This window comes from Protopterus annectens, chromosome 8.part1 (assembly GCF_019279795.1).
Source record: "Protopterus annectens isolate FY-2018-M chromosome 8.part1, PAN1.0, whole genome shotgun sequence".
NCBI classification, from domain to species: domain Eukaryota; kingdom Metazoa; phylum Chordata; order Ceratodontiformes; family Protopteridae; genus Protopterus; species Protopterus annectens.
Genome location: NC_056742.1, coordinates 502,053,131 through 502,080,701, shown reverse-complemented (window position 1 = coordinate 502,080,701; position 27,571 = coordinate 502,053,131). Strand labels below are relative to the sequence as shown.

Sequence of the window (27,571 nt, the reverse complement as noted above, 5' to 3'; positions counted from 1 at the left end):
TTCAGTATACAGTCCTTCTGCCATTAGTACATCACAACCAGCAACGAGGTGTGCAACTGTTTCCAATTCTGTTTTACAAAACCTACATTTGTCTGTTTCTTCCACATGTTCAATAAACATTGTAAATCAGTATGTACATAGCCCACTGTCTTGTGCTGCCAATATTAACCTTTCATCTTTTGGTTAGGATTTGCCGCTCCTTAACCATTTCTGCATTCAATCCTGATCAACATGAGATTCTTCCAGAAGTTTTCGATGTGATCCTTCACCTTATATTCTTTCTTTTGTGTTTTGGCACACTCAGTTGCTGTCTGATTTTTATCTACTTCTGGTTGGATTTCTATTCCTGCTTGACGTCAAGATGCTTCTTCTAGACTAAGCAGGGAAGTCATCCTAGATTTATTCTCCTTGTGTTTCAAATCTTTCACTCGTTTTGGGTCTTGTGAGGTCAGCAGATATACATGCAGTCCCACGATTGCAGATCTATACATATAATCAATTGCAAGGAGGCCCATACCTCCTTTGGAACAGGGAATATCTAATCTTGACATGCACTGATTTTTATAAATCATTTGGTGAGCATGAAGCATCCTTCTTGTTTTCCTATCTAATGTAGCCAACATATTTTGGGGCCAGTCAATCACTCCAAAACTGTAAGTTAGGGCAGGAAGAGCAAATTGGTTTATAGTTTGAATTTTGTTCCTAGATGTCAACGCTGTTTTCAGGATTAATTTAAGTCTTCTAAAATATTTCTTACTAAGTTTTATTCATATTTGTTTATGTTTTATTGTTGATCCTTCATTAATTCCCAAATATTTATACACTCCTTCTTGCTCAAGTTCTTTTATATCACATTCTTGTCCAAACTGATGTTTTCCTGGTGCTGCAGTTTTCCTGCTTTAAAGGTTGCTTTTGTACATTTATCAAGACCAATGACAGTCTTAAAGCATTTGAAAAAGTTTTGACAACCTGCAGTTGTGCATTCAGTTCCTCATCTGATGAGCTATACAGTTTTAAATCATTGGTAAAGAGAAGATGAGCTTTTACACTTTGTTGCTTTCTGGGAGCCAAGTTATAGCCATGGCCTAATCTGTTAAGTAGACAGCTTAATGGCTTAAGGGCAAGGCAAAAGAGCAACAGTGACAGTCAACCTGGAATATTCCCCTTTGGATGTTTATCCCTGGAATAATAATTTGTCCTTTATCATGGCTTAATTGCAAAGTGGTCTGCCACTGTTTCATGGTCACTGTGATATAGTTTATCAGTGTAGGTGTATCTTATACATTTTTAAGCACTCTTTTATCCATGAATGTGGGATACTATCAAATGCTTTTTTGTAGTCAATCCATGCCATCATACCTCTCAAGTGTACCTCATTACAAGGAACGTACTTCATTTGTGGTCTTAAAAAGTTCACGTTCCTCGAAGTTCTACATTGAAAGAGTCTGCTGCATATTTAGTGTTAGGAATTCTTTAGCTGATATCCATGGTAAATAGAAATGAATCATATTAATTCATTAAAAGCTCTTTTTATAAGTAAAACCAACATGTTTTAACCATCTTGTGACCTTCCCAGATGAAGTTGTTAGTACAGTCTTACAATGTGTCCACATTTTGCCCATTTGTTCCACATTATGAAGGCTAGTGTTCCTCATTTTGGAGATGGAAGGTTGAAAGCTATGCATGCCATATTTAGATTCTTCCCTTTTTTACAGTTCTCCATTATGACTTTATGTAACAAAAAATGATCCTTTGTTCCATATGACTTACTTTTATTACCCTTTTGTTCTATTGCCATGATTGAATTTTCTTCTAAATGACTATAAACTCTGTTGGCATCAATTCCGGTGTATAGTTTATACATCATTGGAAGGCAATTTGTTGGTCTATAATTTTTAGGGTAGCTTGCAGGTTCACTCTTAAGTAGGAACATTGTGTTTCCTGTTGTTAGCCAGTGTAGTGTCTGTTCAGGGTGTGCATATAGTCTTTACTCATGGCTAAATCTTCATGTAAAGATGTTAATACTTTTAACCAACAGTTAGGTACTGCATCTGGGACTGGAGTTTTCCAATCAGAGGCTTTTCTTAACTTTGTTTCAGTCTCTCTGGCTGTTATTTCATCCCATTTCATATCCTGCACCTTTAAACTTCTTATTCTTTCTTTTACTTCTTCTATCCATTTAGCATTTTTGTTATGTTCCACAGGATCTTTATAAATACTTCTCCAAAATGTATCTATTTCTTCTTTTTTGGTGCTCTTTCACTTCTTTTTACCTTGTTTCCCAACTGTCTGTAAAACTTTTTGGACTCATCAATAAATTGCTTATTTTGTACTTTTCCTTTATATTTATCTGTGTACCTTCAAAGTTTTTCTGCCTGTGCTGATATTTTTAGTTTATTATTTACAATAGTGCAAGACAAATTCTGATCCGTTGTAATACTGCACATTGCTTTTATCACTTCTGTCTGTCTGAGTATTTTTGTGGATCTGTTCCCTCTTCTATAATTGTGTGACATTTCTTGTATTAATTACTTTATAGTTTTCTCTGTTCGATACGTCTGTGATGGTATTCGATTTCTCCCCTTCCTTTCCCTTACTACCCCGTGTTCTTGTGGTAGAACTTTATCAGTTATTAATTTAGCTGCACAGTAATATATCCTGTTTACTTCTATTATATAGCATGGATCCCTATGGACTGTCCTAATTACTATGTTCATTTATTTTATCACACTTCTGACTTTTGGGATTTTATTGACCTTCTGCAGTCTATTTCTTTCATTGATCTTAATATGTCTCTATATCTCTGTTAAATCAAACAAGTCTTTTCTTAGCTCTGTTCTAGGGAGAAGATGTTGTGACTGTACATAGGGTTAAGATGTTAGGTCTGAGTTGATGTTGTTAATATCGGCAGAATAGCAGTGGACCAAGAATGTAGCTTTTGAGAGCTCTGTGTTAATGATACTTTGAGCAGGAAGGAGGCAGTTAGAATATACTTGAAATGAGCTGTCTAGTAGGTAACTTTTTGATAAGTTACATGTTTTTCAAATGTCCTGGCCATGTCTATGAAGAGCTCTCCTTATAACTTAGATTTATTCGTGTTATCGCAGTTTGTCCCTGGTGCTGTACAGGGCAGGGGTGGTGCTAAAGGGTTTTCTGAAGCCATGAGGGGCATCACACAGAAGACTGTACTTGTATATTATAGCAATAACCCATGCCTGGGTGTGGGTAATGCTGGATTTACCCACGGTTGGCATGGTTTGGTCACGAGGGCGAAGCCCAAGTGGCCAAACAATGCCAACCGTGGGTAAATCCAGCATTACCCACACGCAGAAGTGGGTTATTGCTATTATACAATGACATTATTTAAGAAAAAATAATTACTTTTCTTAAATAATGGCATTGTATAATGCCTCCTTGCTGCCCTTCCGCTGCTGTCTGGTATTCTGCGGCAGTTCTGATGTACTGCGCATGCGTATGCCTACGCAGTACATCAGAACTGTGGGCAAAAGCAACGGAGAAAGCAAGATCTCCGTTGCTTTTTACAAACTGTCTCGCTATGTTAAAGGAGTTTAACATAGCGAGACAGCTTTAAAAAAGCAACAGAGAATCTCCGTTGCTTTTTTTAAAGCTGTCTCGCTATCTTAAACTTGTTTAACATAGCAAAACAGTGTGAAAAAAGAGTTATAGTAATGGAAAAAGTCCGGGCGACCGGACCTTTTTCTATTAATATAACTCTGATTTACAACGTGCACGCTGACCAATCAGCGTGCACATTTTTGAATATTAATGGGGGGAGTTGTATAATATTAAATATTTACATGTAGATCTGGTTTTCAAATATTTTTGTATGGGCAGACTTCTAAAGTTTGTTTATTGGAGTTGGGACTTTTTAAGGAATTGGTATTATGATGGCATGTTTAAAGGGTTTGGGAACATGTTTGAGGTAAGTGAGAGATTGTAGAAATGTGTAAAAGGACCTGGAAGGTGTACGGCAGCCATATGACGTACAATGTGGTTAATGCACTACCTTTATTACCTCATTTCAGTAGAGCTTTCTTCATAACATTTTTAGAAATTGGTCTAAAGTAAAAAGTGAGAGAAATCACTGCGTGTAGAGCTGATATGAGAGCGTTTAGGAGACTTGTGAGGAATAGTGAAAGTGACGGGGGTTAGCAGGAGGAAATGTCCAGTTATTTCATATATTGGGTCTCTTATGAAGTTTCTGTATTTGCAAAGTTGTAGGCACTCTCTTTCATAAATTGAGACAAGTTGTGTGGAGTCTGTAATTGATCCAGTCAGATGTTTATTCTCAGACTGAAATGGTGTGGGGTTTTAGCAAACATATTTTGTCTCTGGCAAGTGTTGCTTTGGCCAAATTAGTTTGTATTCTAGTCTTTTTATTTGGGTTGACATATGTGTTATTGTGTTATTGTGTTATACACCAGTTTGTTGAATTTGTGTTGCTTAGTCTTTCCAAGCTTTATCTCTAACCTGGAGAAGCTTTTTTGTATGTGTGCGTGCACGCGTGCATGTGTGTGTGTGTGTGTGTGTGTGTGTGTGTGTGTGTGTGTGTGTGTGTGTGTGTGTGTGTGTGTGTCTGTGTGTGTGTGTGTGTGTGTGTGTGTGTGTGTGTGTGTGTGTGTGTCTGTGTGTGTGTGTGTGTGTGTTTGTGTGTGTGTGTGTGTGTCTGTGTGTGTGTGTGTGTGTGTGTGTGTGTGTGTGTGTGTGTGTGTCTGTGTGCGTGTGTGCGTGTGTCCATGTGTGTGTGTCTGTGTGTATGTGTCTGTGTGTGTGTGTGTGTGTGTGTGTGTGTGTGTGTGTGTGTGTGTGTGTGTGTGTGTGTTTTGGGGCACTTTTGTTACTCTCCTTTTATTAGTAGAGATACCGTATCCTGCATGGCAGGGAGTTTGTCTAAGTAGTAACTGTGTAATAAGTTGCCATCTGCTTCTATCTACAATGGGGTCCAATCTATGTTTTTAAGGTGAGTAATGAGGTACCTCTGTTGTCAGGGATAGGTCAGTAGGAGATGGTGTGAGGTAGCATTTTTTTTTTTGCTTTGAAGGGCCAGAATGACATTGTGAAACAATGATCGCTTATGCTGTTCAGTAAAATTATGTTATGTAACCATCTATGCTTTATATCAGGGATGATTAGGTCTAGGAAAAAATTACTTGTTATAGGGTTGGGCCTTTTTGGCTTTGTGATCATTTGCTGTATGCTGTGGTGTACTAGCATATTCTTTAATGTTTGGGCAGTGGGTTTTACAGCATTTATGTTGAAATCTCACAGAATAACTGTGGAGTACGTACTGGGAAAATTTGCAGCGTATTTACAGAGGAGGGTATATTTGCTGACTGAGAGTCTGGAGAATTATTACTTGGGTCAGGATTTGGTTGAATGTCACCAGCTAGCATTAGTATTTGTTACAAGATAGAAAAGCTTAGATATTTTTTATTTTATTTTTTAGCATGGGAGTTGACACAGTTTTGCAGAAGTGTACTTGTGTGTTACAAATTTGGAGTGTGCCTCAAGGTGAGGTGTGTGGGGTGATAATCAAAGTCAAAGTAAACTTTATTGTCAATTAGAACTAAACACGTGTAGCCTAAATGACATTTCATGGATTAGCTCAATTCTTGAGATTACAAATGATAATAAATGACATTATATTAAATTAGAATACAATACACATTATAATGCAGATGCAGTGAGAGTTGAATTGCACTGCATCGGTGTTTTGCAGCAGTACAGTGTCAGAGAACAAGAGGAAAATAACTACGTAAAGGAACAGGCTGCTGTTAGAAATAACTCTGTTTTCATTTCTTGGGGTTTTAGTTTTGCAGATAAAGTTACTTGAAAGAGGATGTTGATAGTAATGCGAGATGTGGTACTTACTAGTTTATGAATAAAGGAGCTGTAGGTAGTAATATACAGATGCAGATGTTTGAGGGAGGTTAAATACATAGTTTACAGACGGGAAGGTAGATTAGTAAAGTTTTTTTTAGTAATTATGATTGTGGTTGTGTGGAAATTTTAATATTTGTCAGCTGAGTTGGGTGGTTGAAAATAAATTGATGTGGGAATGGGTTGGTGTTGTTTGGGGAGGAAGGGGTGAGAAGGAGATGTGCACAGGAAATAAAAGTGGTTTACTAAGGAACAGGATTGACTTAGAGGCTATAAATTTAATTATATGGGGTGGGTGGGTAGGATGAGGACAAAAGTAAAAAATATATACATGTATGTGTGCATACACACACACACACACACACACACACACACACACACACACACACACACACACACACACACACACACACACACACACACACACACACACACACACACACACACACACACACTCACAAACACATCTTTGCTGTACTTTGTAGGCATTAAACCCTTAATTTAGACTGCAGTTTATGTTAATTCCTAAAATTAAGTTCTGCAGTCCCCAGTACAGGTCAGTCTTCACTAAATAGTTCAGGAGAAGTAAGCTTTAAATGTTTTTTTCCTAATGAGGACAAAGTGCTCATATTAGAAAGTCATTAACTACCAAGATGTAACGGCTTTAACAAGCTTAAACTACATTAACACACAAAGTACCCTTTTCATTAACTGGCTACAAGCTCAGTGGTGCAGATAGTCTCAGCAGATTACCTAGTGGCACCCAAAAGTGTTTATTACCCACACAAACCAACTTTTGGAGGCTGCAAATCTTCTTAGCAGAAAAATGCTAACTTTCTACAGAATGAGAGGCAGACTGATGACTTTTGACACTGTGTGGAAGAGTCACTCTTGCAAGCCCTGAGCAGCAAGTTTCTGGGCTAAAACTGTAATTGTTTGAACCTAGGGCTCTCTCTCTGTCTCTCTTTCTCTCATATATATATATATATATATATATATGTGTGTGTGTGTGTGTGTGTGTGTGTGTGTGTGTGCGTGTGTGTGTGTGTGTGTGTGTGTGTGTGTGTGTGTGTGTGTGTGTGTGTGTGTGTGTGTGTGTGTGTGTGTGTGTGTGTGTGTGTGTGTGTGTGTATGTGTCCTGGGAACTACCGTCCTATCAGTCTGACGAGCTTGATCTGCAAGGCCATGGAATGTATTATCATAGAACTTATAAACAAAGACAATGGCAACCTTCAAACACTGGACCCCACCCAGTTTGGGTTCGTGAAGGGCCGATCATATCTCCTGAACCTGACTGACTTCTTTGAATCAGTCTCCAGAGCCGTGGACGAGGGTAAGGCAGTCCACACAGCCTATCTGGACCTCACCAAGGCCATCAACACCGTCCCTCACTCTGGAATCATAGATAAACTTACTAAGCTGGGCATAAATCCCTACATCACTCCATGGATTGCCAACTGGCTTACTGAGAGAACCCACACTGTAAAAGTAGCTGACTCCAAATCCAGCTCCAGAAAAGTGACAAGTGGAGTAACTCAGGGTTCAGTCCTGGGACCGCTCTTGTTTGGCATCTACTTCTCTGAAGTACAGGCCAACACTGAGGGACTCTGGTTAACAAAGTTTGCAGATGACTGCAAACTGGGAGACATTATTGAATCCCCAAATGATGTGGATATTCTACAAAAGGGCCTTACAGAAACTGATGCTTGGTGCCAGAGCCATGGGCTCAAGCTCAATGCCAAGAAGTGTATAGTTATCCCCTTTGGGAAAAACAAGTACCCATGAATTATCACACAGTTGGCAGTACACTAAACACCGAAAGTGAGGTAAGATACTTAGGAACCGTCTGCTCAGAAGTGACATGTGCCTGATATACAAGGCCATGTCCAACCCGGAATTAATGGACATGCTCCACCTCAAAAAATCCAAATCCACCAAAACCACTAGAGCAAGCGACTTAAACCTTAGCACGGATATAAATAGGATGTGCTGGAGGGATAGATTTATCACTCAGAGACTCCCTATGCTGTGGAATAAAATCCCGGTCCATGTGAGGGAGAGCACCTCGCTGGCTCTGTTCAAGAGAAATCTTGACCTGTGGATGGGAGATCGTAGGTTTACCCCGGGAATCATCTCTGTGTCACTGCTGGACAGAGGCACAACAAACTAATGGGCACAGTATTTTTTCATATAAGGGGTGGCGTAAGCCACAAAAATTTGGGCTAGGCTTATAAATGCCTTAGGGCAGATAGCCTAGTATAAACCTATGAACCTATGAACCTATGAACACAGGTGGACAATGGTCTCACCTTTGATAACCACATCACCACAACAGTCAGGAATTCCTTCTTTGTGGCACACCTCATCACTAAGGGCTTTTCATCCAGAAAAAGGGAGGTCATTGTCCCACTGTACTTATCCCTCATTAGACCCATCATAGAGTACAATTCCCCATCTGGTATGTACCTCATGAGACATCTGCAACAACTGGAAAGGCTGCAGAAACACCTCACTAAAAGAATCACAGGCCTAAAGCAGATGCCCTATGCTGACCAACTAAAAGAATCTACAGATATACTCTGCCACATATCGTCTACTCAGAGGCGATCTCTGCTTAACATATGAGGCCATGTCAAACCCAGAGCTGTTGGACATGCTACACTTAAAGAAATCCCAATCCATCAGAGCCACACCCTCCAGGGACCTAAACCTTGTCATCACAATAAACAAAACATGTTGGAGGGATAGGTTCCTGACCCAGAGACTTTTTTTTTAGACGGTCAGCATATGGCATCTGCTTTAGGCCTGTGATTCTTTTAGTGAGGTATTTCTGTGGTCTTTCCAGCTGTTGCAGATGTCTTGTGAGGTACATACCAAATGGGGCATTATACTCTATAATGGGTCTAATGAGGGATGAGTACAGTGGGACAATGACCTCTTTTTTTCTGGATGAAAAGCCCTTAGTGATGAGGTGTGCCACATAGAAGGATTTCCTGACTGTTGTGGCGATGTGGTTCTCGAAAGTGAGACCACTGTCCACTTGTGTCCCTAAGTCTCTCATCACACTTTCGATGTTTAGTGTCCTGCCACCTATGTTGTAGTTCATGGGTACATGTTTTTTTCCAAAGGGGATAACTATACATTTCTTGGCATTAAGCTTGAGCCCATGGCTCTAGCACCAGGCATCTGTTTCTGTAAGGCCCTTTTGTAGAATATCCACATCATTTTGGGATTCAATAATGGCTCCCAGTTTGCAGCCATCTGCAAACTTTGTTAGCCAGAGTCCCTTAGTGTTGGCCTGTACTTCAGAGAAGTAGATGCCAAACAAGACTGGTCCCAGTACTGAACCCTGAGGTACTCCACTTGTCACTTGTCTGGAGCTGGATTTGGAGTTGGCTACTTTTACAGTCTGGGTTCTGTCAGTAAGCCAGTTGGCAACCTATCGAGTGACGTAGGGATTTATGCCCAGCGTAATAAGTTTATCTATGATTCCAGAGTGGGGGTTGGTGTTGAAGGCCTTGGTGAGGTCCAGATAGGCTGTGTGGACCGCCTTACCCTCGTCCACAGCTCTGGAGACCGATTCAAAGAAGTCAATCAGATTCTGGAGACAAGATCGGCTCTTCACAAACCCAAACTGGGTGGGGTCCAGTGTTTGAAGGTTGCCAATGTCTTTGTTTATAAGTTCCATGATAATGTGTTCCATGCCCTTGCAGATCAGGCTTGTCAGACTGATGGGACAGTAGTTCCCGGGATCCAAGGTGGATCCTCCCTTCTGGAGCAGGATAACTGTAGCTGTGCCCACTCAGTGGGCATGAAGCCTGAGGTGAGGCTATGATTAAACATGACACTTAGGTGGGGTGCCAGTTTATTTTGTAGTTCATGTAGTACACAGCCCGGGATGTCATCTGGTCCCATGGATGCTGTATTCTTAGCTTTGGAGAGTGCTGTTTCTACCTGTGTGGCTGTGATTATCAGAATTTGGCAATCTTTTGGTATTGAGATGGGCCCTTTAGGGGATGAGAGGGGGGTGAAGTTGGCACTAAATCGATCTGCCAAAATATTGGCAATATCCTTGGGATCAGTATATTTAATGCCATTCTGTTGTAGCTCAGAGCAGATCTGAGCATTGCCATTTAGATTCTTGACATAACTATAGAATGCCTTGTGGTTGTCTTTGGAATCTTTGGCAATTTTATTTTCATAACTAGCTTTTGAGGATTTTATGAGGGATCTCAGCTTCTTACTGAGGCTAGTGAGGAAGTTTTTTGCATCCTGAGATTTTCCTCTTTTCTGCAACAGTTTCTTCCTTCTGTTGTATAGTTTGTTTATAGCAGGGGACCACCAGATTGGCTTCCTTTTTTTGGAGAAGAACATCTTGGTTCTAGTTGGGATGCCACGATTCATGCACGAGTGGATGTGCTCATACAGTGCCTTAGTGTAGGATTCTGCAGTCAAACTTCCAGATCCCGTCTGCGTGGGTGTTGTGAAGTTTGTCACTTCTGTCTTCAGTAGCATGAAGTTGGCTTTGGAGAAGGTTTTTAAGGAGGTTTCCTTACTGGGGAGTGGGGGTGGGATGTGGATGTCAAGGGTGATTTGCTTATGGTCAGACCTGACCAATGAGGGGGTGACCACTGGTGTGGAACATCTATCTCCCATGTTGGTAATGACCTGGTCTAGGATATTGGAGCCCCTGGTGGGACAATGGATTAGTTGATCCAGGGCATTGGAATTTATGAATTCCAAGAACCGTTGGGAAAAGGAGTTGGTACCTGAGTAGTTTTCCCAATTAATGGCAGGGTAGTGGAAATCACCCAGTATTAGGGTGTTTGGTTGTATCTTAATATTTTCCAGTATGTTTAGGAAGGTGTAGTGAGAATCTTGGGGTATGGTGAGGGATCTGTAGCAAACTACAATTTGGATTGCAGTCTTACCTACTGTTAGTTGCACCTGGAGAATTTCAGATGCATTGTGTTGTGCATCTAGCCTGGAGGTGTGAATATCCTTGGTGAATATGGACACTCCTCTACCTTTAGTGTTTCGGTCTTGGTTTTGTGGCCGGAAAGTGTGGTAAGAATTGTAGCCTGGTATTGCAGGGGTGCTCTCTGGAGCCTTGAACCAGGTCTCAGTCACTGCACAGATATCGATGTTCTCCATTTTTAGGAGTGCCTCGAGAGAGTGCATTTTGAGGTTTAGACTTCTAGCATTGAGTAGCATTACCTTCAGATTTTGCATGCTTGTATCTGTCACGGTGGTGGTTTTATCCTTTGTACCTTGCCTAAAAAAGGCACTATAGGGGTGGCAAGAGCTTTAGCCAGTAACCTGAATGCCAGGGGTGACAGGTGCAGACCATCTCTGGCAAAGCATCATGGTTTGTCGATCATGTCTTCCCAGGCAGACAAATACTGGATCCCCTTTGAATGACACCAGAAGCTTAGCCAATTGTTGAAGTCAATCATTTTGTCCTTATATTGTGGTATCATTCTGGGCGAAGGCAGGATGCTACTCAGGGCTAGGGTCATACCTGCCTGGGTCACATGATCTGAGAGCTCTTCCATGTCTCTTTTCATGTAGTCCAGGGAGGTACATCTCAAGTCATTTACTCCAGCATGGACAATGACAGAGTCGTATTTGTACTTGTTGTGGAGTGACTTGAGTGCATGTGTTATGTGGCGGATCCTGGCACCCGACAGGCAGCTGACTGTAATTTTCTCCTTTTTCAGCCTGGTGAGTGGGACAGTGTGCCTGACTATAGAGTCAGCTATGACTAAAGTGTTGGCTACATTGTCTTGCCTTAGGGGCTGTTCTTGGGTGGCACACTGGTGTTGTGAGCTATGTGTCACTTTGGTTGTGACTGGTGTTTGCTTGTGCTTCAGCTTTGGAGGTCCTTGTTGCATGGGCAGGTTAATGTTAAGGGCCTCCACATATGTGGGTTTAGTGTTGCTATGTGTGGGTGTTGATGCTGTGGGTTTTGTAGGGCTATGAGTTGCTAGAGGTGTAATGCAGGTGTTAGCCATCTCCTCTTGACTGTCTAGCACAATCTTGACCAGAGAGAGCTTTGCTTCCAGTTTGGCTATGTAAGTGCATCCCTCGTAAGTTGTAGTGTTGGGTGGTAGGAGGAGAGGATTGTCTGTTTACATGAGGCAGTTGCCGCATTGCCCCAGTATGCCCAGATTCACCAGGTGGACAGGAGAAATCACCAGAAGCTGACCCTTGGACATGCCTGTTTAGGTGCTTTTTTGTAAGGTTTAAGAGCTGTTTTCTCTTACCTTTGCAAGGTACTTTGCAATTGTAGGCTGTTTAGTGCCTATGATTAATTTCTCCTTATTGACAAGGAGAGCTGAGTGCTTGTATCAGTTTCAGGCTTCCTAGTGCTTTCCAGCAGGTTCTAGAGCAAGTGCTAGTCACAGGGGTTCAGATTTTAGTGCTATTACTGAGAAACCAGCTAGTTTTAAGGGAAAATTTGAAGAGCAGACTTTCTGGCACCTGGAATAGTTTAACTGTAGCCTCATAGTGCTGCACGATGTGAAAAATGTGCAAACACACATGTTTTACATAGGGATTGATATCAGAGTATAGGCAAAGAGAAAGAACTGGGGTTGGGGGGGGGTCCTAAACAAAAGACCAGCACTGGTAGAGTTTTTAGTAGAATCTAGAACAGAAGTTGCCATCAAGAAAGGAATAATTAGTAGGCCATATAAAATATTGATATATATAGATAACTGTAAGAATCAATCAGAGGCGGTTAGGAAGGATTGGGAAGAGTAATTGCATAAGCAATTCACAAAGCAACAATGGGGGATATGTGTATGTCTCACAAATATGCAACAAAATCTAGAAGATTTGGACTCTTTGCCCAGAAGTGTTTACAGGGGTATTTTTATACCCCAAGCAGGCTCCAAAGAGTTTTTCCTCAGGTAGAGTGCAAATGTTGGAGGTGTGATGGGGAAGAAAGAGATAACTGGGAACATATTTTCTGGGAGGGTAATGAGTTGGTGGACTTAAAGATTCCCTGCAGACTGATCTGTTGGAGATGCTGGGTGAGAAAATTGGAGTAACTAGGGATATCATTTTTTGAGCTATAATACAGAATCAGAATTGCTTAGTAACGCCTTGCTGAGTCTAATTATGAAGGCTGCCGAAAAAGCATTACTAGAAAATAGAAATCAAAGTCTAAGCCAACTTTACTAGAAGTAACAAAGATAGTAACAGAGATAAATCATCTGGAACTGGAATCTTTAGAAAAGGGTAGGAGAAAATTAACTAGGAAAAATGGGAAATGTGGGATCAATACATGCAGAGAAGGAACAGGGTTTAAAAGATCGCAGGATCTGAGTGAGCGATGTAATGGTTGGCAGACAGTGACTGGATATATTAAAAGTGATGTCGAATGTTTGAGCTACAGTTGTGTAGGCATTGTTTGTAAGGGATAATGTTTGCAACTGAGACTGTCACTACGGATTATTTACATTTATATAAATGTAAGATTGCCTATTTCATACATGATAATTTAAAAGGATGTTCCTTGTTTAAATAAAAAAAAAGCTGAACTACATAGGGAGATTATGTTACTGTAACCTGTCCGTAATCTTTTGCTGACTGTAACTGATTTTTATTAAATTCTATTCAGTGAGGAACTTCTCTCCCCGGGTCTCTCCTGAAAATGAGCCAAAAGCTCAATCAGACTAACCTGGTTAACAAATGTAAAATAAATAAATAAATAAAATCTATGCAGGAACCTATGTGCTATGTACCATGAGGAATAGTTGTGACAAACCTCTGTAGTGTTATCCTGTGGGGATTATAGTGAAAATAGTGGGTGCTAATCGGAATATTTGTAGCGGTGCTAATAAAGGTGCCTAGTCAACATCAAAGACTGTCCCACAGTCTTTCTGCAGTACTACCCACTTGCAGAATAGCACATGTACATTTTAGTGTTTAGTGTTAAGGTATAACATATTCTTTTATAACTTATGTTCCCTGATCATGTTAACCATAAGAAATCATAATGTGCTCCTGTTAGCCAGCTCTGTTGTAAGTACCATCTAAACTACGACCCTGAGTATGGCATGCATGAAGTGTAAATCTGTCCACAGTTTTCCCAGAAAAAAAAACATGAAACATTGGTTCAACTTAAATTAACAACAAACACAGCAATCTAAAATAATTATATAGTGGTTAAAACAGTGATGTCATATGGAAATGTGCTGCTGTCTGATCTTTCATTTAGAACCTCCATGCTTATGCATACAGGCAATATCTAGGGGCAGAGGAGCGAACAGGAGATATGCCCCTTTGGGCATACCTGCAGTCATTAGAGACTTGGAAGTCCAGAGTTGGTTGTGCAGCTATGATGGTGTCAGAAGGCAAGAGTTTCACCACACATCTTTCTGTGATGATGCAAACATGTCATTCTGGTTGAATAATAGTAATGGATAATCCAGTAATATGTCCTGTTAATAAAATCTGCTGTGTTCCAGTGGTTTAATTTCCAGGACACGACCAAGGGAGCTCAAGTTATTATGTCTAATGATTGCACAGGCTTTTAGCCTGATCTGCCATTCTAATTCTTTTCTAGTTTGGCATCCAAATCGCTATCCAGAAGTGCACTGGTTAGCTTGTGAATGACAGGAAAGACGAATTTAGTGTGCCCAGGGCATCTGAGTGAATGCCTTTCTAGCGGCTTCTTCTTATCCTTTAATGTGATGTCTGAGCAACGCAGGGCAATATGTTTTATGTTTTTTTGAAACTGCTCTTAGTTTTGTCAGTGTAAAAAACTGCAATCCAGGTTATTTAGTGGCATAAACTATCAGCTTTCTGCTGAAGTTATTTTGGGTTTTGCTAAAAACATTTTGTTGGAGCTCAGGATATGGAAATGGTCCTTGCCACTCACGTGCGAATAGAATTTGCAGCTGGCTGGACTGCATTTGAAGGTGCCTACTATTTGTCTCACTGTTGGTGCATTCTAAGCAGTCATCAGTGCTTTTCTTTTTTGAAAATAAAGGTGAGTCCTCCAATCAGGAACATAAAGGATTTGCTCTCTTCAATAATGCCCCAGTCTTCTTTTATAGCCTATTTTCTTGGAATCCTGGGAACACATCAGTATCATGCTGCTTTGGAATTTTCCCTATATTAGGACCTGGGGGGGGGGGGTTAGTAGGAGTATGTCCCTATATTAGGACCTGGGTGTGTTTTAATGAGATTATGTCCTTATATTAGGACCTGGGGGTGTTTTAGTGGGATTATGTCCCTATATTAGGACCCGGGGTATGTTTCAGCAAGATTATGTCCCTATATTAGGACCTGGGTGTGCTTTAGCAGGATTATGTCCCTATATTAGGACCTGGGGTGTGTTTTAGTGGGATTATGTCCCTATATTAGGACCTGGGGGATGTTTTAGTGGGAGTATATCCCTATATTAGGTCTTAGGGAAGTTTTAGTGGGATTATGTCCCTATATTAGGATCTGGGGGTGTTTTAGTGGGATTATGCCCCTATATTAGGACCCGGAGTATGCTTTAGCAGGATTATGTCCCTATATTAGGACCTGGGTGTGTTTTAGCAGGATTATGTCCCTATATTAGGACCTGGGGGTGTTTTAGTGGGATTATGTCCCTATATTAGGACTTGGGGGTGTTTTAGTGGGATTATGTCAGATTATTGAGTTTTTGGAAACTTGAACTTCATATGGTCAGGATTATATGTTGGAGTTTCCAAAACCTCGTGGGAAAATCTCTATGTTTTTTGCAGGAAGCAAGCCCCTCTGCACCCCCTACCCCCCTGTAAATTATATATACCAGCTCCAAGATCACACTACAGTGGGGAAAAGGGTAAATTCCCCCATTCCTACTGTTTTTTGATCTCCATGCAAATGCTTTAGCAGGGAATTTACCCTTTTCCGTACTGTAGTGCAATGCCAGATTTGTCATATATAATTTGCAGGAGGTGGGTGATGCAGCTCCCAGATGAGGGGTGTGGGGTAGTTGCCATCCTGCAAAAACTTAAGAGTTTATTTTTTTTTTTGTCGAATTTTTGGAAACTCAAACATATTGTCCCACCTCATGAAGTTCCATTTTATGAAAACTCGATAATCTAACATAAACCCGTGTTATCATGGTGGTTATAAGCTCCCACCATGGTTAAAACTTGATTCCATTCCCTTCTCTGAGTCTTCATATTGGTCTAAGGATTTGGTCCACTAGACACAGGCTGTATCTTCTTTCTATGAATTATTTTTGCAATTTGATCAGGTTGGAGAGACAGTTCTCTACCTTTCTTGAGGCTTGTGCTATGCACATTCTGGGATGTAATAACATTTCCTTTTGAGACATGTAGATAGATGCTTGCACAATATTATACGTTTTACTCTCCAGGCATTATATGGACTAAGCATCGTAAAGAGTAAATGGAAGTTTTAATTTTACTTAAAAGACTAAAGAATTTCACTGGTTCCAGCATTCAGTCTCCCCTGAGGCTCAAAACACTGATGTGTAAGCAGTTTGGTAATTATACATTTTTGGTACATTAACATGGAAACCTAGTAAACATGGGCAGGGTCTTCAAACATGGTCTTCCAAACCTTGATGAAGGAGATAAAGGAGACCCATTGATAACAAGCTCTGATTCTCAAGCTGTAGGTCACATTCATGATCAAGTTCTTCAATAACAAGATTATGTTGATATTTTGCTGCTAATGTGGAAAACTCACTAGTGTAACAGCTTTATGTGAACTGTAAAGGGCAGGACTGAGGCTTTTTATTACAAGGCCCCTGTTCGTTACATGACTTGAGTAAGAAAATAGACTCTGCGCCCTCCTGATTAAAATGTATAAAAACATAACAATTTGTTGTAATTCAATCTGATGAAAGCATCATCTGCAAAAATTTCTATTTGAATAAATCTCGCCAAAACAACGGAAAGTCTGTGAGAATTTTTTTTTTCTGCAGGTAACAGTCTATGGAGAATATTAACTTTTCCAACTTGGCGAGAACCACTTGTGACCTATAAAGAAGGATAAAGGTACTAACTTAGGGACAGCTGCTAGGTTTTGGTGAATACTTGTACCGTCAACACTCACCATCCTTTGCCTTTTATAATTATTCAAGTTTGTCCTACACTTAGCAGCGACACCAGGACACAGCAGTTTGGTGTAGGTGGACTCCATTGGTGTACTTGATATGTATTTGATGCTAAGAATACTAACTCTGAGACTGTATAACAATAGTGTAAAATAAAAACTTTCTTATCCCATTAACTGGTGAGACACAGTCAATGAAAAGACTTTACAAAAGAAGTCAGTGAAACGCGTAACGTAGCACACAATGTACAGCTACCAGTACAAAGACACACACACACATGCACACACACACACACACACACACACACACACACACACACACACACACACACACACACGCACACGCACACTCGCGCACACATTCACACAGTCTCACACACACACACACACACACACACACACACACACACACACACACGCACACAGTCTCACACACACGCACACACACGCACACACACGCGCACACAGTCACACACACACACACACACACACAGACACGCACTCACACAAACACACACACACACACACACACACACACACACACACACACACACACACATACACAGACACACACACACACGCAAGCATGCACACAGTCACACACACACACATACACACACACGCACACGCACAGTCTCACACACACACACGCACAGTCTCACACACACGCACACACACATAGACTCAAACACACACACACATACAGGCACGCACACACGCACACAGTCAAACACACACACGCACACGCACATATGCACAGTCTCACACACACACACACACACACACACACACACACACACACACACACACACACACACTCACTATACACACACACACACACACACACACACACACACACACACACACACACACACACACACACACACACACAGATAACGCTGACTCCTTGCTCAGGAAACAAGCATAGCTATGATCTCAACTCTGATTAACTTCACAAGTGCAAAACATTATTGACAACAATATCTTACCATTAACAGAGCTCACAAATAAAAAACAAAACTCCTGAATGTGTAACAGTCCCTTTGTTTTCTTCAGTCAGGAGACACCTTTAAATAATTGACAACAGCCGAGTTCTAGTCCCACTTTGTTACTACAGGCATAAATCACATTTATGATATCTCTCCCATTCTCTGGTGGTTCAGGATTTTCTTTATAGGATCATTAGTTACTGGACATCCTCTCTGGAGACTACTAAGTAGCGCATTCCAAATTCCCCAATGTTCTCAAAGCACTGCCTTGTTAAATGGATTGGCCAAATATAATGCAGTAGGCATATGACAGATGAGTGAATCAAACCCTGTACTGCCTGAAGTACCCTGTTAAATCTTACAGTCTTAATACTATGGACTACCTTCTTACCCTGACCAAAGTGCATGCAAGCACCTGGGGTGGGACTAAAACCCACATCTCTGTGTTCTGATGGCATCAAAGACAAATGCTATCTGTTGAGTCACTGACATTGCTGGTACTGCAGCGGATACTTCCTCTCCCAAATTGTTTGCTTCCTGAAAATTAATAATTTAGTAAATTCTCCCAGCATATAACTGATACATTCACCTTCTGTGCTAATTAATGGAAAGGTACCCACTGCACTGTGGCCAGCTACTGATCGACCTGACAGAGGTTAGGCCCCAAAGGCCCCAAAGGGCCATTCTGTAAGGACTCAACACTCTGATTCATAATCCAGGATTTCAGATAGTAACGTAATTAAATGATGCCGTTACTGGCGGTCATTCATTGCATTCTGGCATTACCCTGACAGTAGAAGTATACCAACTGCACTATGTTTTGCAGGCCTGGTAAAATAAAATAACCAATTAAATTTATAATTAAAGGGACATTCATCATGGTAACTCCTACCAGAGTCTATTTTTGATATGTCTGATGAAAGAGAATTGTGTTAAATTCAGTACTTAGCCCTTACTTTAACCCAGCTGACTCGTGTTTGGTGCCTGATGAGCCGTTTAGTAGGGAGGTGGACCAAGTGACCGATGCTGGTTCTCCCATCCTTCGGGAGGGGAGGGATCAGGGAGGTAGGCAAGGCTCTTTGCAATATAAAAGGTGTTACAAGCCTAGCAAATTCTGCACTGTAACATTGGCGTGCCAGTAAGTCAAAGGCTGACCAAGGGCTGAAGTGAGGATGCATCTACTAATGCAGGGTCTAAGCAAACCTCAGAGGGTTGCCAAGGGGTGGGAGACCAGGATACATTGACCACCAGTCATGTGTTGCTGCCTCAGTGTCCTCAATCTCCCCACCATTCTCAGATGTGGGATGGGCTAAACTAAGGGACGCTAAGGCAGGTCATGTAGACCTTGTGAATGAAGAGAGCGGCTGGAGGCAGGTGATGGTCACAGCTGTAGAAGGGGGTAAAAAACAGCACAATCCCTAGAAGGCCTAACTGGACATCTCTGTGAATGTCATCATAAACTTCAGCTGTAGAAGGGGGTAAAAAAACAGCAGGATTCCTATAAGGCCTAAGTGGATATCTCTGTAAAAGTCATAAACATCATGCAAACTGGAATTTATAGCAGCTTAAACACAAGTCATAGTAAATTAAAACAGTAAATTGTATATTCTGCTTAAAAGCAAACAGGGCATCATTCCATACCTGACCCAGTCGCATTGGAAGTTGAGTCCCCTTATTTTCATAGATGCTTATTGAAGGAGTAATCCAGTCCCTTTTCTGTTTCCTGTATCCCAGTCCTTGTTTAGGGAATGTCAATACTGGAAGTTCCTTTTGTGACTCAGAAGTAAGGTCAGACTAGGGGAAAAAGAGAACAGACGGTTAGTTGGAAATCAAAACAACAGGAAAATCCACACACTTAGCATGTCTTGGGCTTTAGTTGTGTCTCTGAACAATATACAAAAATATAAACAGTTAGCACTAAACAGAACAGAGTAATATGTCTAGTTCTTGTTCTAAAGGGATCCATTACCACTCCTTGAAACACCCAAGCTTGTAACACAAAAGCTTGGCAAAGAACTGCTGACAACTGATAACTCAAGTGCACTAGTGTTTGTATGACAGCTGGCTGAGTTTGTCAAATTATGACAAAAAGAAACAAAAGAAAAAGCAATTTATAACAACTTCCCTACATGAGTACACCCCCTTCACTTTGGTATACTCCTTCCCTATGTGAGTACACCCCCTTCACTTTGGTATACTCCTTCCCTATGTGAGTACACCCCCTTCACTTTGGTATACTCCTTCCCTATGTGAGTACACCCCCTTCACTTTGGTATACTCCTTCCCTACATGAGTACACCCCCTTCACTTTGGTATACTCCTTCCCTATGCAAGTACACCCCCTTCACTTTGGTGTACTCCTTCCCTATGCGAGTACATCCCCTTCACTTTGCTATACTCCTTCCCTATGTGAGTACACCCCCTTCACTTTGGTATACTCCTTCCCTATGTGAGTACACCCCCTTCACTTTGGTATACTCCTTCCTTAATCACTGTTCCTTGGTGAAAGAGTGCTCACTGACAAACAATGAAGTACAGTTCTGAAACTAAATTTAACATAACAATAGGTTTCCGAATGATCACTGCTGCAGTAGCCCGAGTTATATGTTTTATATCCTGCACTGAACAGCCAACAAGCTTCCAAAGCTTCAGGTCACCTTCCATGCACCCAAACTGTTGAAGAGCTTAAGCTGAGCTGAATACAAATACATTGTGGGGACCAACCCCTTCATAGCTTTCATGCCAACTGAAAGTACACTGCTAGGAAAACAAAAAATACATGTCCACGCATTAGCATAAAAACACACCAGAAACATGTGGATGGGGATTGGAACAGTTACTGCAGCAGTGATCATTCTAACATCTTTTGTTATGGTAAGTTTACTTACGCAACTGCACTATGTTCATCACATTGATCGCTGCTGCAGTAGCCTTAGCTATATAGGTAGGTTACCCTAGTTTACTACATTTGGGAGGTGGAAGGAGAACAGTCCAGGAGCCCCTGGAGAATGGTCCTAGCAAAGCCTGACCTAGACCTTGAGAAGGAATCAGGTTTGTAGTGTTTTTTTAAAGCATGTGCAGAGGACCAGATTGCGGCTTCTAGAACCCTTCTAGAATCTAACCCTTGCCAAAAAGCCATAGATAAAGCCAAGACCCTGTTACAGTGGGTCTTGACCCTGTCTGGAATAGTTTTGTTGTGCTGCCAATAACAAAAGGCAATAACATGAGAATAAGACAACCATTTGGGAATAGTCTGCTTTGTACAGGCTGCTGCTTTTTACCTTCACAAGAAATGAATAACTAATGAGGGTTCTGAAAGATTGTATTCTGTCAATATAATACCTGCTTTGCCTGTGGACATCCAAGGTATGGAGTATCCTTTTCCCCTCATTTTTAAGTTCTGAAAAAAAAACAATGAGATGGATAATTTGGCTTAAAGTAAGTTCAGATACCACTTTAGGCATAAATGAAGGCTTAGTTCTCAAGGAAACCCTGCCTCTGTGGAAAATGAGATAAGCCTGAATCACATTTGTAGCACAGATATTCTTTTTTCAGAGATCAGAGCAATCAGCACAACTGTTTTCCATGTTAAGAGCCTCAGGTCAGCCAGGTGAGCTGATTCAAATGCATCAAATGTTGGCTTCTGTAACACAAATTTAAGATCCAAATCACTTATTTCAAAAGCATTTTCACATGAAAATGGTTAAGTTTGCAGATGACTACAAGCTATAAGCAGTCATTGAGTCCCCAAATGCATTAGTCATCCTGAAGTAAGGTATGTCCCAAATAAATAACTGGTGCCAAAACTGTGGACTGAAAGTAAAGGCCAAAAATTGCATTATCATATCCTTTGGGAAATCATCTACCCCATGGAGCTACCACATTAACAATACACCGCTAAGTGTTGACCCAGTTGTCTGGAATTTGGGAACTTATGTTTATTTATTTTTATTTTATTTATTTAACATTTGTTTACTGGGAAAGTCTGAATTTATGTGGTCATTGACCTAATGTTTAACCAGCATGTGTCTATTGTTGTAAGAAAGTCTTTCTATATTGCACAGCTCATAAATAAAGGGATTGTATCTACCTCTAGAATGTCATCGCCCCCCTTATTAGTCCAATCATTAAATATAATATCCTCTTTGGCAAGTATCTGCCCAGACACATGCAGCAACTGGATAACTTACTAAAAGGATACAAGGCCTAAATGACATGTCCAGCATGGACCATTTCAAAGCCCTGCCACTATACTCAGTGTCCTACAGACTGCTAAGAGATGACCTGTGTCTGGCATACAAGGCATCCTCCAACCCATTACTGATAGATTTACTAAACATTGACAAGTTAAATGGCATCAGGAATACCTGGTTTAAGGATCTAAACCTCTTTAGCAACATCAAAAGAATGGTTTGGAGGGACAGGTACATCTCACAGAGGATACCACTGCTGTGGAACAAACTCCCCATCCACGTAAAACAAAGTTCATCCATGTTCATATTCAAGCACAACTTAGATCTATGGATGGGAAACAAAAGTTTATCCCAGGGCTGCCCCTGTACTACTGATGCTTTTATCCTGTGTATAAGTTCCCTCAAATTATATGGTCTGATCCCAGTCATTCTCATTAGTAATACTATATAATTATTAACGGTCTATATCAGATGATGGTCTATATCAGATGATCGAAAGTTTACAAGTCCGAAGCTCACAACTTCGAACTGCAAACCTCAAAAGCTGACAACATCAAACAGACAAAAAACCCACTAACTACCTCCCCAAACAAAAATGCACTATGCAAGGGGGCAAGCCCCCTGCACCCCACCCCCCGCCACTTAAATATACCAACTCCGAGATCGCACTATAGTGCAGTAAAGGGAAATCTTCCCTTCCCGCTCTCTATGGCGATCTCAGTTCTGTGGTTCGATGCTGTCAGCTTTCGAGGTTTGAAATTCGAAGTAGTGAGCTTCGGACTTATAAGCCTTCGATGTTCTGATATAAACCCAATTATCAACCCTGGGATGGGTAATGCCAGCCTGTAACCAAATGGGATAAGTTATTTTGAGCACAAAAAGGGACATTGTCTAGGCTTAAAATAGGAGAATTACTGTTGCCTTGCTCAGAAGGGAGTCACCTCACTGAACTTTGGAGAGTCCTTCTGAATCTTCAGATATATTTTGTCCCTGGTTATCCACAGAAATGGTGTAAAAGCATAAAGGAGCAATTCTGTCCAAGGAAAAGAAAAGGAATCTGCCTTCCAGGCCTTCTTGCATGAAATCCTGAACAGAATTTTGCCAGTTGATTGTTTAGAGAGGAGGCAAAAGGTCTACCTGAGGAATTCTCCAAAACTGAAACAGATCTTCAAGGAGGGTCTGCCCTGCTCATGCACAGCTTGTCTGCCACACAGTTTTGCTTTGTAGAATATAATATGCCTGTAGAGTAAGACTGTGTGGTAAAGCTATATCCCATACTAACATGGCTAGTCTGTATTACATTTAAGATTTGTTTTCCCCTTGTTTGTTTAAGCACCACATCACTATGGTGTTGTCTGTAACATTTAAAGAGGTCCTGGGGACCACAGATGATTCACAGAGTTGACAGTCTTTAAAAAAGCAATCATTTTTTTTACATTTGTATGCTTTGATCTGTCTTTCAGCTTTTTCGCTTAACCATCCCTGTCAAAAGGATTAGAATTAACAAAATGCTTTGTAGCAGCCTGTATTATGTAAAACTATAGCTGTTGGGTCAGGTCTAGAATTAGTGCATACAACTTGAAAAACTGAGGTACTTTGTACATTCTATCTGCTTTCTTATGGGCAGCAGGTTGGCTATCAGTGAAACCACAGGTTGTGACAAATACATCCTCCAATGCTAGCAGTACTGGGGGGGGGCACAGGCTGTGACAAACACATCCTGCAACACTAGCAGATTGGCAGAGGGACCACAGGCTGCGACAAACACATCCTCCAATGCTATCAGTACTGGGGGTGGTGGGAGGAGGGACCATAGGCTGTGACAAATATATCCTCCAATGCTGACAGCACTGGGGGGATGAGAGGAGTGACCACAGGCTGTGACAAACACATTCTCCAATGCTGACAGTACTGGGGGATGGGAGGAGGGACCACAGGCTGTGACAAATACATCCTCCAATGCTGACAGCACTGGGGGAGGGGAGGAGGGACCACAGGCTGTGACAAATACATCTTCCAATGTTGACAGCACTGGGGGGTGAGAGGAGCGACCACAGGCTGTGATAAACACATCCTCCAATGCTGACAGTACTGGGGGAATGGGAAGAGGGACCACAGGCTGTGACAAACATATCCTCCAATGCTAGCAGTACTGGGGGGGGGCACAGGCTGTGACAAACACATCCTGCAACACTAGCAGATTGGCGGAGGGACCACAGGCTGTGACAAACACATCCTCCAATGCTACAGTACTGGGGGAATGGGAGGTGGGACCACAGGCTGTGACAAACATATCCTCCAATGCTAGCAGTACTGGGGAGATGGGAGGAGGGACCACAGGCTGTGACAAATACATTATCCAATGCTATCAGTATTGGGGGTGGTGGGAGGAGGGAACCATAGGCTGTGACAAATATATCCTCCAATGCTGACAGCACTGGGGGGGATGAGAGGAGCGACCACAGGCTGTGACAAACAAATCCTCCAATGCTGACAGTATTGGGGAAATGGGAGGAGGGACCACAGGCTGTGACAAATACATCCTTCAATGATAGCAGTACTGGGAGATGGGAGGAGGGACCACAGGCTGTGATAAACACATCCTCCAGTGCTAGCTGTAATGGGCAATAAGAGGAGGGACCACAGGCTGTGACAAATACATCCTCCAATGCTGACAGCACTGGGGGGATGAGAGGTGGGACCACAGGCTGTGACAAACACTTTCTCCAATGCTGACAGTACTGGGGGGATGGGAGGAGGGACCACAGGCTGTGACAAATACATTATCCAATGCTATCAGTATTGGGGGTGGTGGGAGGAGGGAACCATAGGCTGTGACAAATACATCCTCCAATGCTGACAGCACTGGGGGGGTGAGAGGAGCGACCACAGGCTGTGACAAACAAATCCTCCAATGCTGACAGTATTGGGGAAATGGGAGGAGGGACCACAGGCTGTGACAAATACATCCTTCAATGATAGCAGTACTGGGAGATGGGAGGAGGGACCACAGGCTGTGATAAACACATCCTCCAATGCTAACAGTACTGGGAGGAATGGGAGGAGGGACCACAGGCTGTGACAAACACATCCTCCAATGTTGACAGCACTGGGGGGATGGGAGGAGGGACCACAGGCTGTAACAAATACATCCTCCAGTGCTAGCAGTACTGGGGAGATGTGTGAGAGTACTTGGAATTCCAGTTGTAACAACTCAAAGTATTTTCTGAGAGAATGAAAAACCTCAGTGTTCTGCCACTGAAAACACTAGAACATTCTGGGAATAATCTCAGAAATACAGAATCAAGTACCACACTGTCCTCAGAATCTGAGTCAGAAACCTAAGAAGAAAAGATTGCATCTCTCCCTTTATATTCCAGTACAGAATCCAAATTTTGACCCTCATCAGGGAAAGGGGAAAACATTTTTCTTTTACCAGAAACCATCTTGCAAGAAGAGTCAAAAGCATGCACAAGACCCTAAGCCAAGCTCAATAAAGTACTCCTGTCCAGAGAACCTGACACAGGAGAAGGCAATTGTTTAGCTTTTGGTCCTTTTTCACAGGAAGGTAAGGGCAAACATACCTAGCATTGCCAGCAGCAGCTTCTCCAGTGATGGGTACAACCTTCATGCTAAGCAGGGGCACATTTCTTGATCCTTCAAGTATGACTGAAGAGCGTCTCTCCCTTGGCCACTGAGGAGACCATAACAGTGAAACAAGGCGTGGCTAACCTCTGGTCAATGGTGACTGTATTGATACAACCAGAGGGATCCAAAGAAAAATATGAGTGGTTTGAAGAACCAGCTCTGGCCGCAGCAGAGTTGCTCACCTGCAGCTGTAGCAAATTATCAGCTTGCTGTGACGGCAGAAGGTACATAGTTAACTTTTTTCATTTTTGTGGCTGGAAGAAGGTCTGATTGAGGGAGCAGTAAATTGTTCCATAGTCAAGCTGAAAAAGGCATTTGTTTCCTGGGGAAGCTTAGCAGCAATAGTTGGTAAAAAAGTAGCTAAAAAGTAAATTTTCTCCTACAAAAAACACAGTAAAAGGCACTTTAAACTTTTCTCTCACCTCCAGAAAGTAAAATAAGCAGTGTCTTCACAGAAAAAGTAGTTTTTAAAAACTTTTAACAACTTTTTACCACAAAAGTAAAAATGTACACTCCTGTTTTAGAAATACAGAAAAGTCATGAGGCAGTCAAGGAAAGTACTTTTTCTTAACATAAAAGTAGTTGTTTCGCACACTCGAACAGCATTAGCCAGCTGTCAATCCTCAAAAACCTGCAAAAGAGCACTTCTTGGTGGGTGAAATCTCTGAAGGGCTTGGTGCCCAAACTGGCTTTATAGTGAGCTCAGCTCAAGCTGACTAACTTAGCACATGGAAGGTGCCCTGAAGTTTTGCAAGCTGGCCCGCTATTATATCCTATGTAGGATATAGCCCATATAGCTCATGCTACTGCAGAAGTGATCAATATGAAGAACATCCAGTACTGGTCTTTTCCTAGGAGACTGACAAGATCAAAGTGTTAATTTATCAATCGCATGTAGCAAGCAACAGCCCAGGAGCAACTTCAGTCTCAAACCATCATACCCAGATAACTGTTACACAAACAACTGACTGAGCCATTCTAAAGGTATCATAACCAGATATATAAAAAATCTGATCAGGTAGTACAGAAAAGTTGTCTGCCCATGAAAATTCAGCACACAATAAGTATATACTACAACACTAACTAACAGAAAATAATTATAGTCATTAAAGTGCTCTATCTCACCAGGGCACTGCGCCTGGCAGCCACCATGCTCTGTCCATACCAAGGCACTGCCCCTGGCAGGCACCATGCTCTGTCCGTACCAGGGTACTGTACATGGCAGGTACCACAGTTCGTCCGTACCAGTATTGTTGCCCCTGCCAGGTAAAATGCTCTGTCCATACAGGGTACAGCAACTGGCAGGCCCCATGCTCTGTCCATACCAGGGCACTGCCCCTGGCAGGCACCACTCTCTGCCTGTACCAGGGTACTGCCCTTGGCTGGCACTGTTCTCTGTCCATACCAGGATACTGCACCTGGTAGCACCATGCTCTGTTCATACCAGGGTAATGCCCCCGGCAGGCACCATGCTCTAGCCATACCAGGGCACTGCCCCTGGCAGGCACCATGCTCTGTCTATACCAGGATACTGCACTCAGCAGGCACTGCACTCCATCAGCACCAATGTGCTGCCACCAGCAGGCACAGCGATCCTTCTGCACCAGGATACTCCATGCAATAGTCATAGCATGCTCTCCTTATCAGGCTTCTATGCCTACTGTGCATTCAGGAACACCAGGAACTGCATAAGGGTACCATCTCATATAAAGTCAAGCATGATACCAATCTAGAACTTATGCAGGCCCTGGTGTAGCTCAACAAAAT

General features: G+C 41.9%; 1 protein-coding gene across 1 annotated transcript in view; it reads right to left on the bottom strand.

Moving 5' to 3' along the window:
• Nucleotides 1–27,571, bottom strand: part of LOC122810422 (cadherin-1-like) — a 656,917-nt gene that overhangs the window by 371,090 nt on the left and 258,256 nt on the right. The window contains exon 4 of the mRNA XM_044082033.1: nt 19,605–19,757. Within this exon, the coding sequence (XP_043937968.1) occupies nt 19,605–19,757 (153 nt within the window). The remainder of the gene's footprint in view (nt 1–19,604; nt 19,758–27,571) is intronic.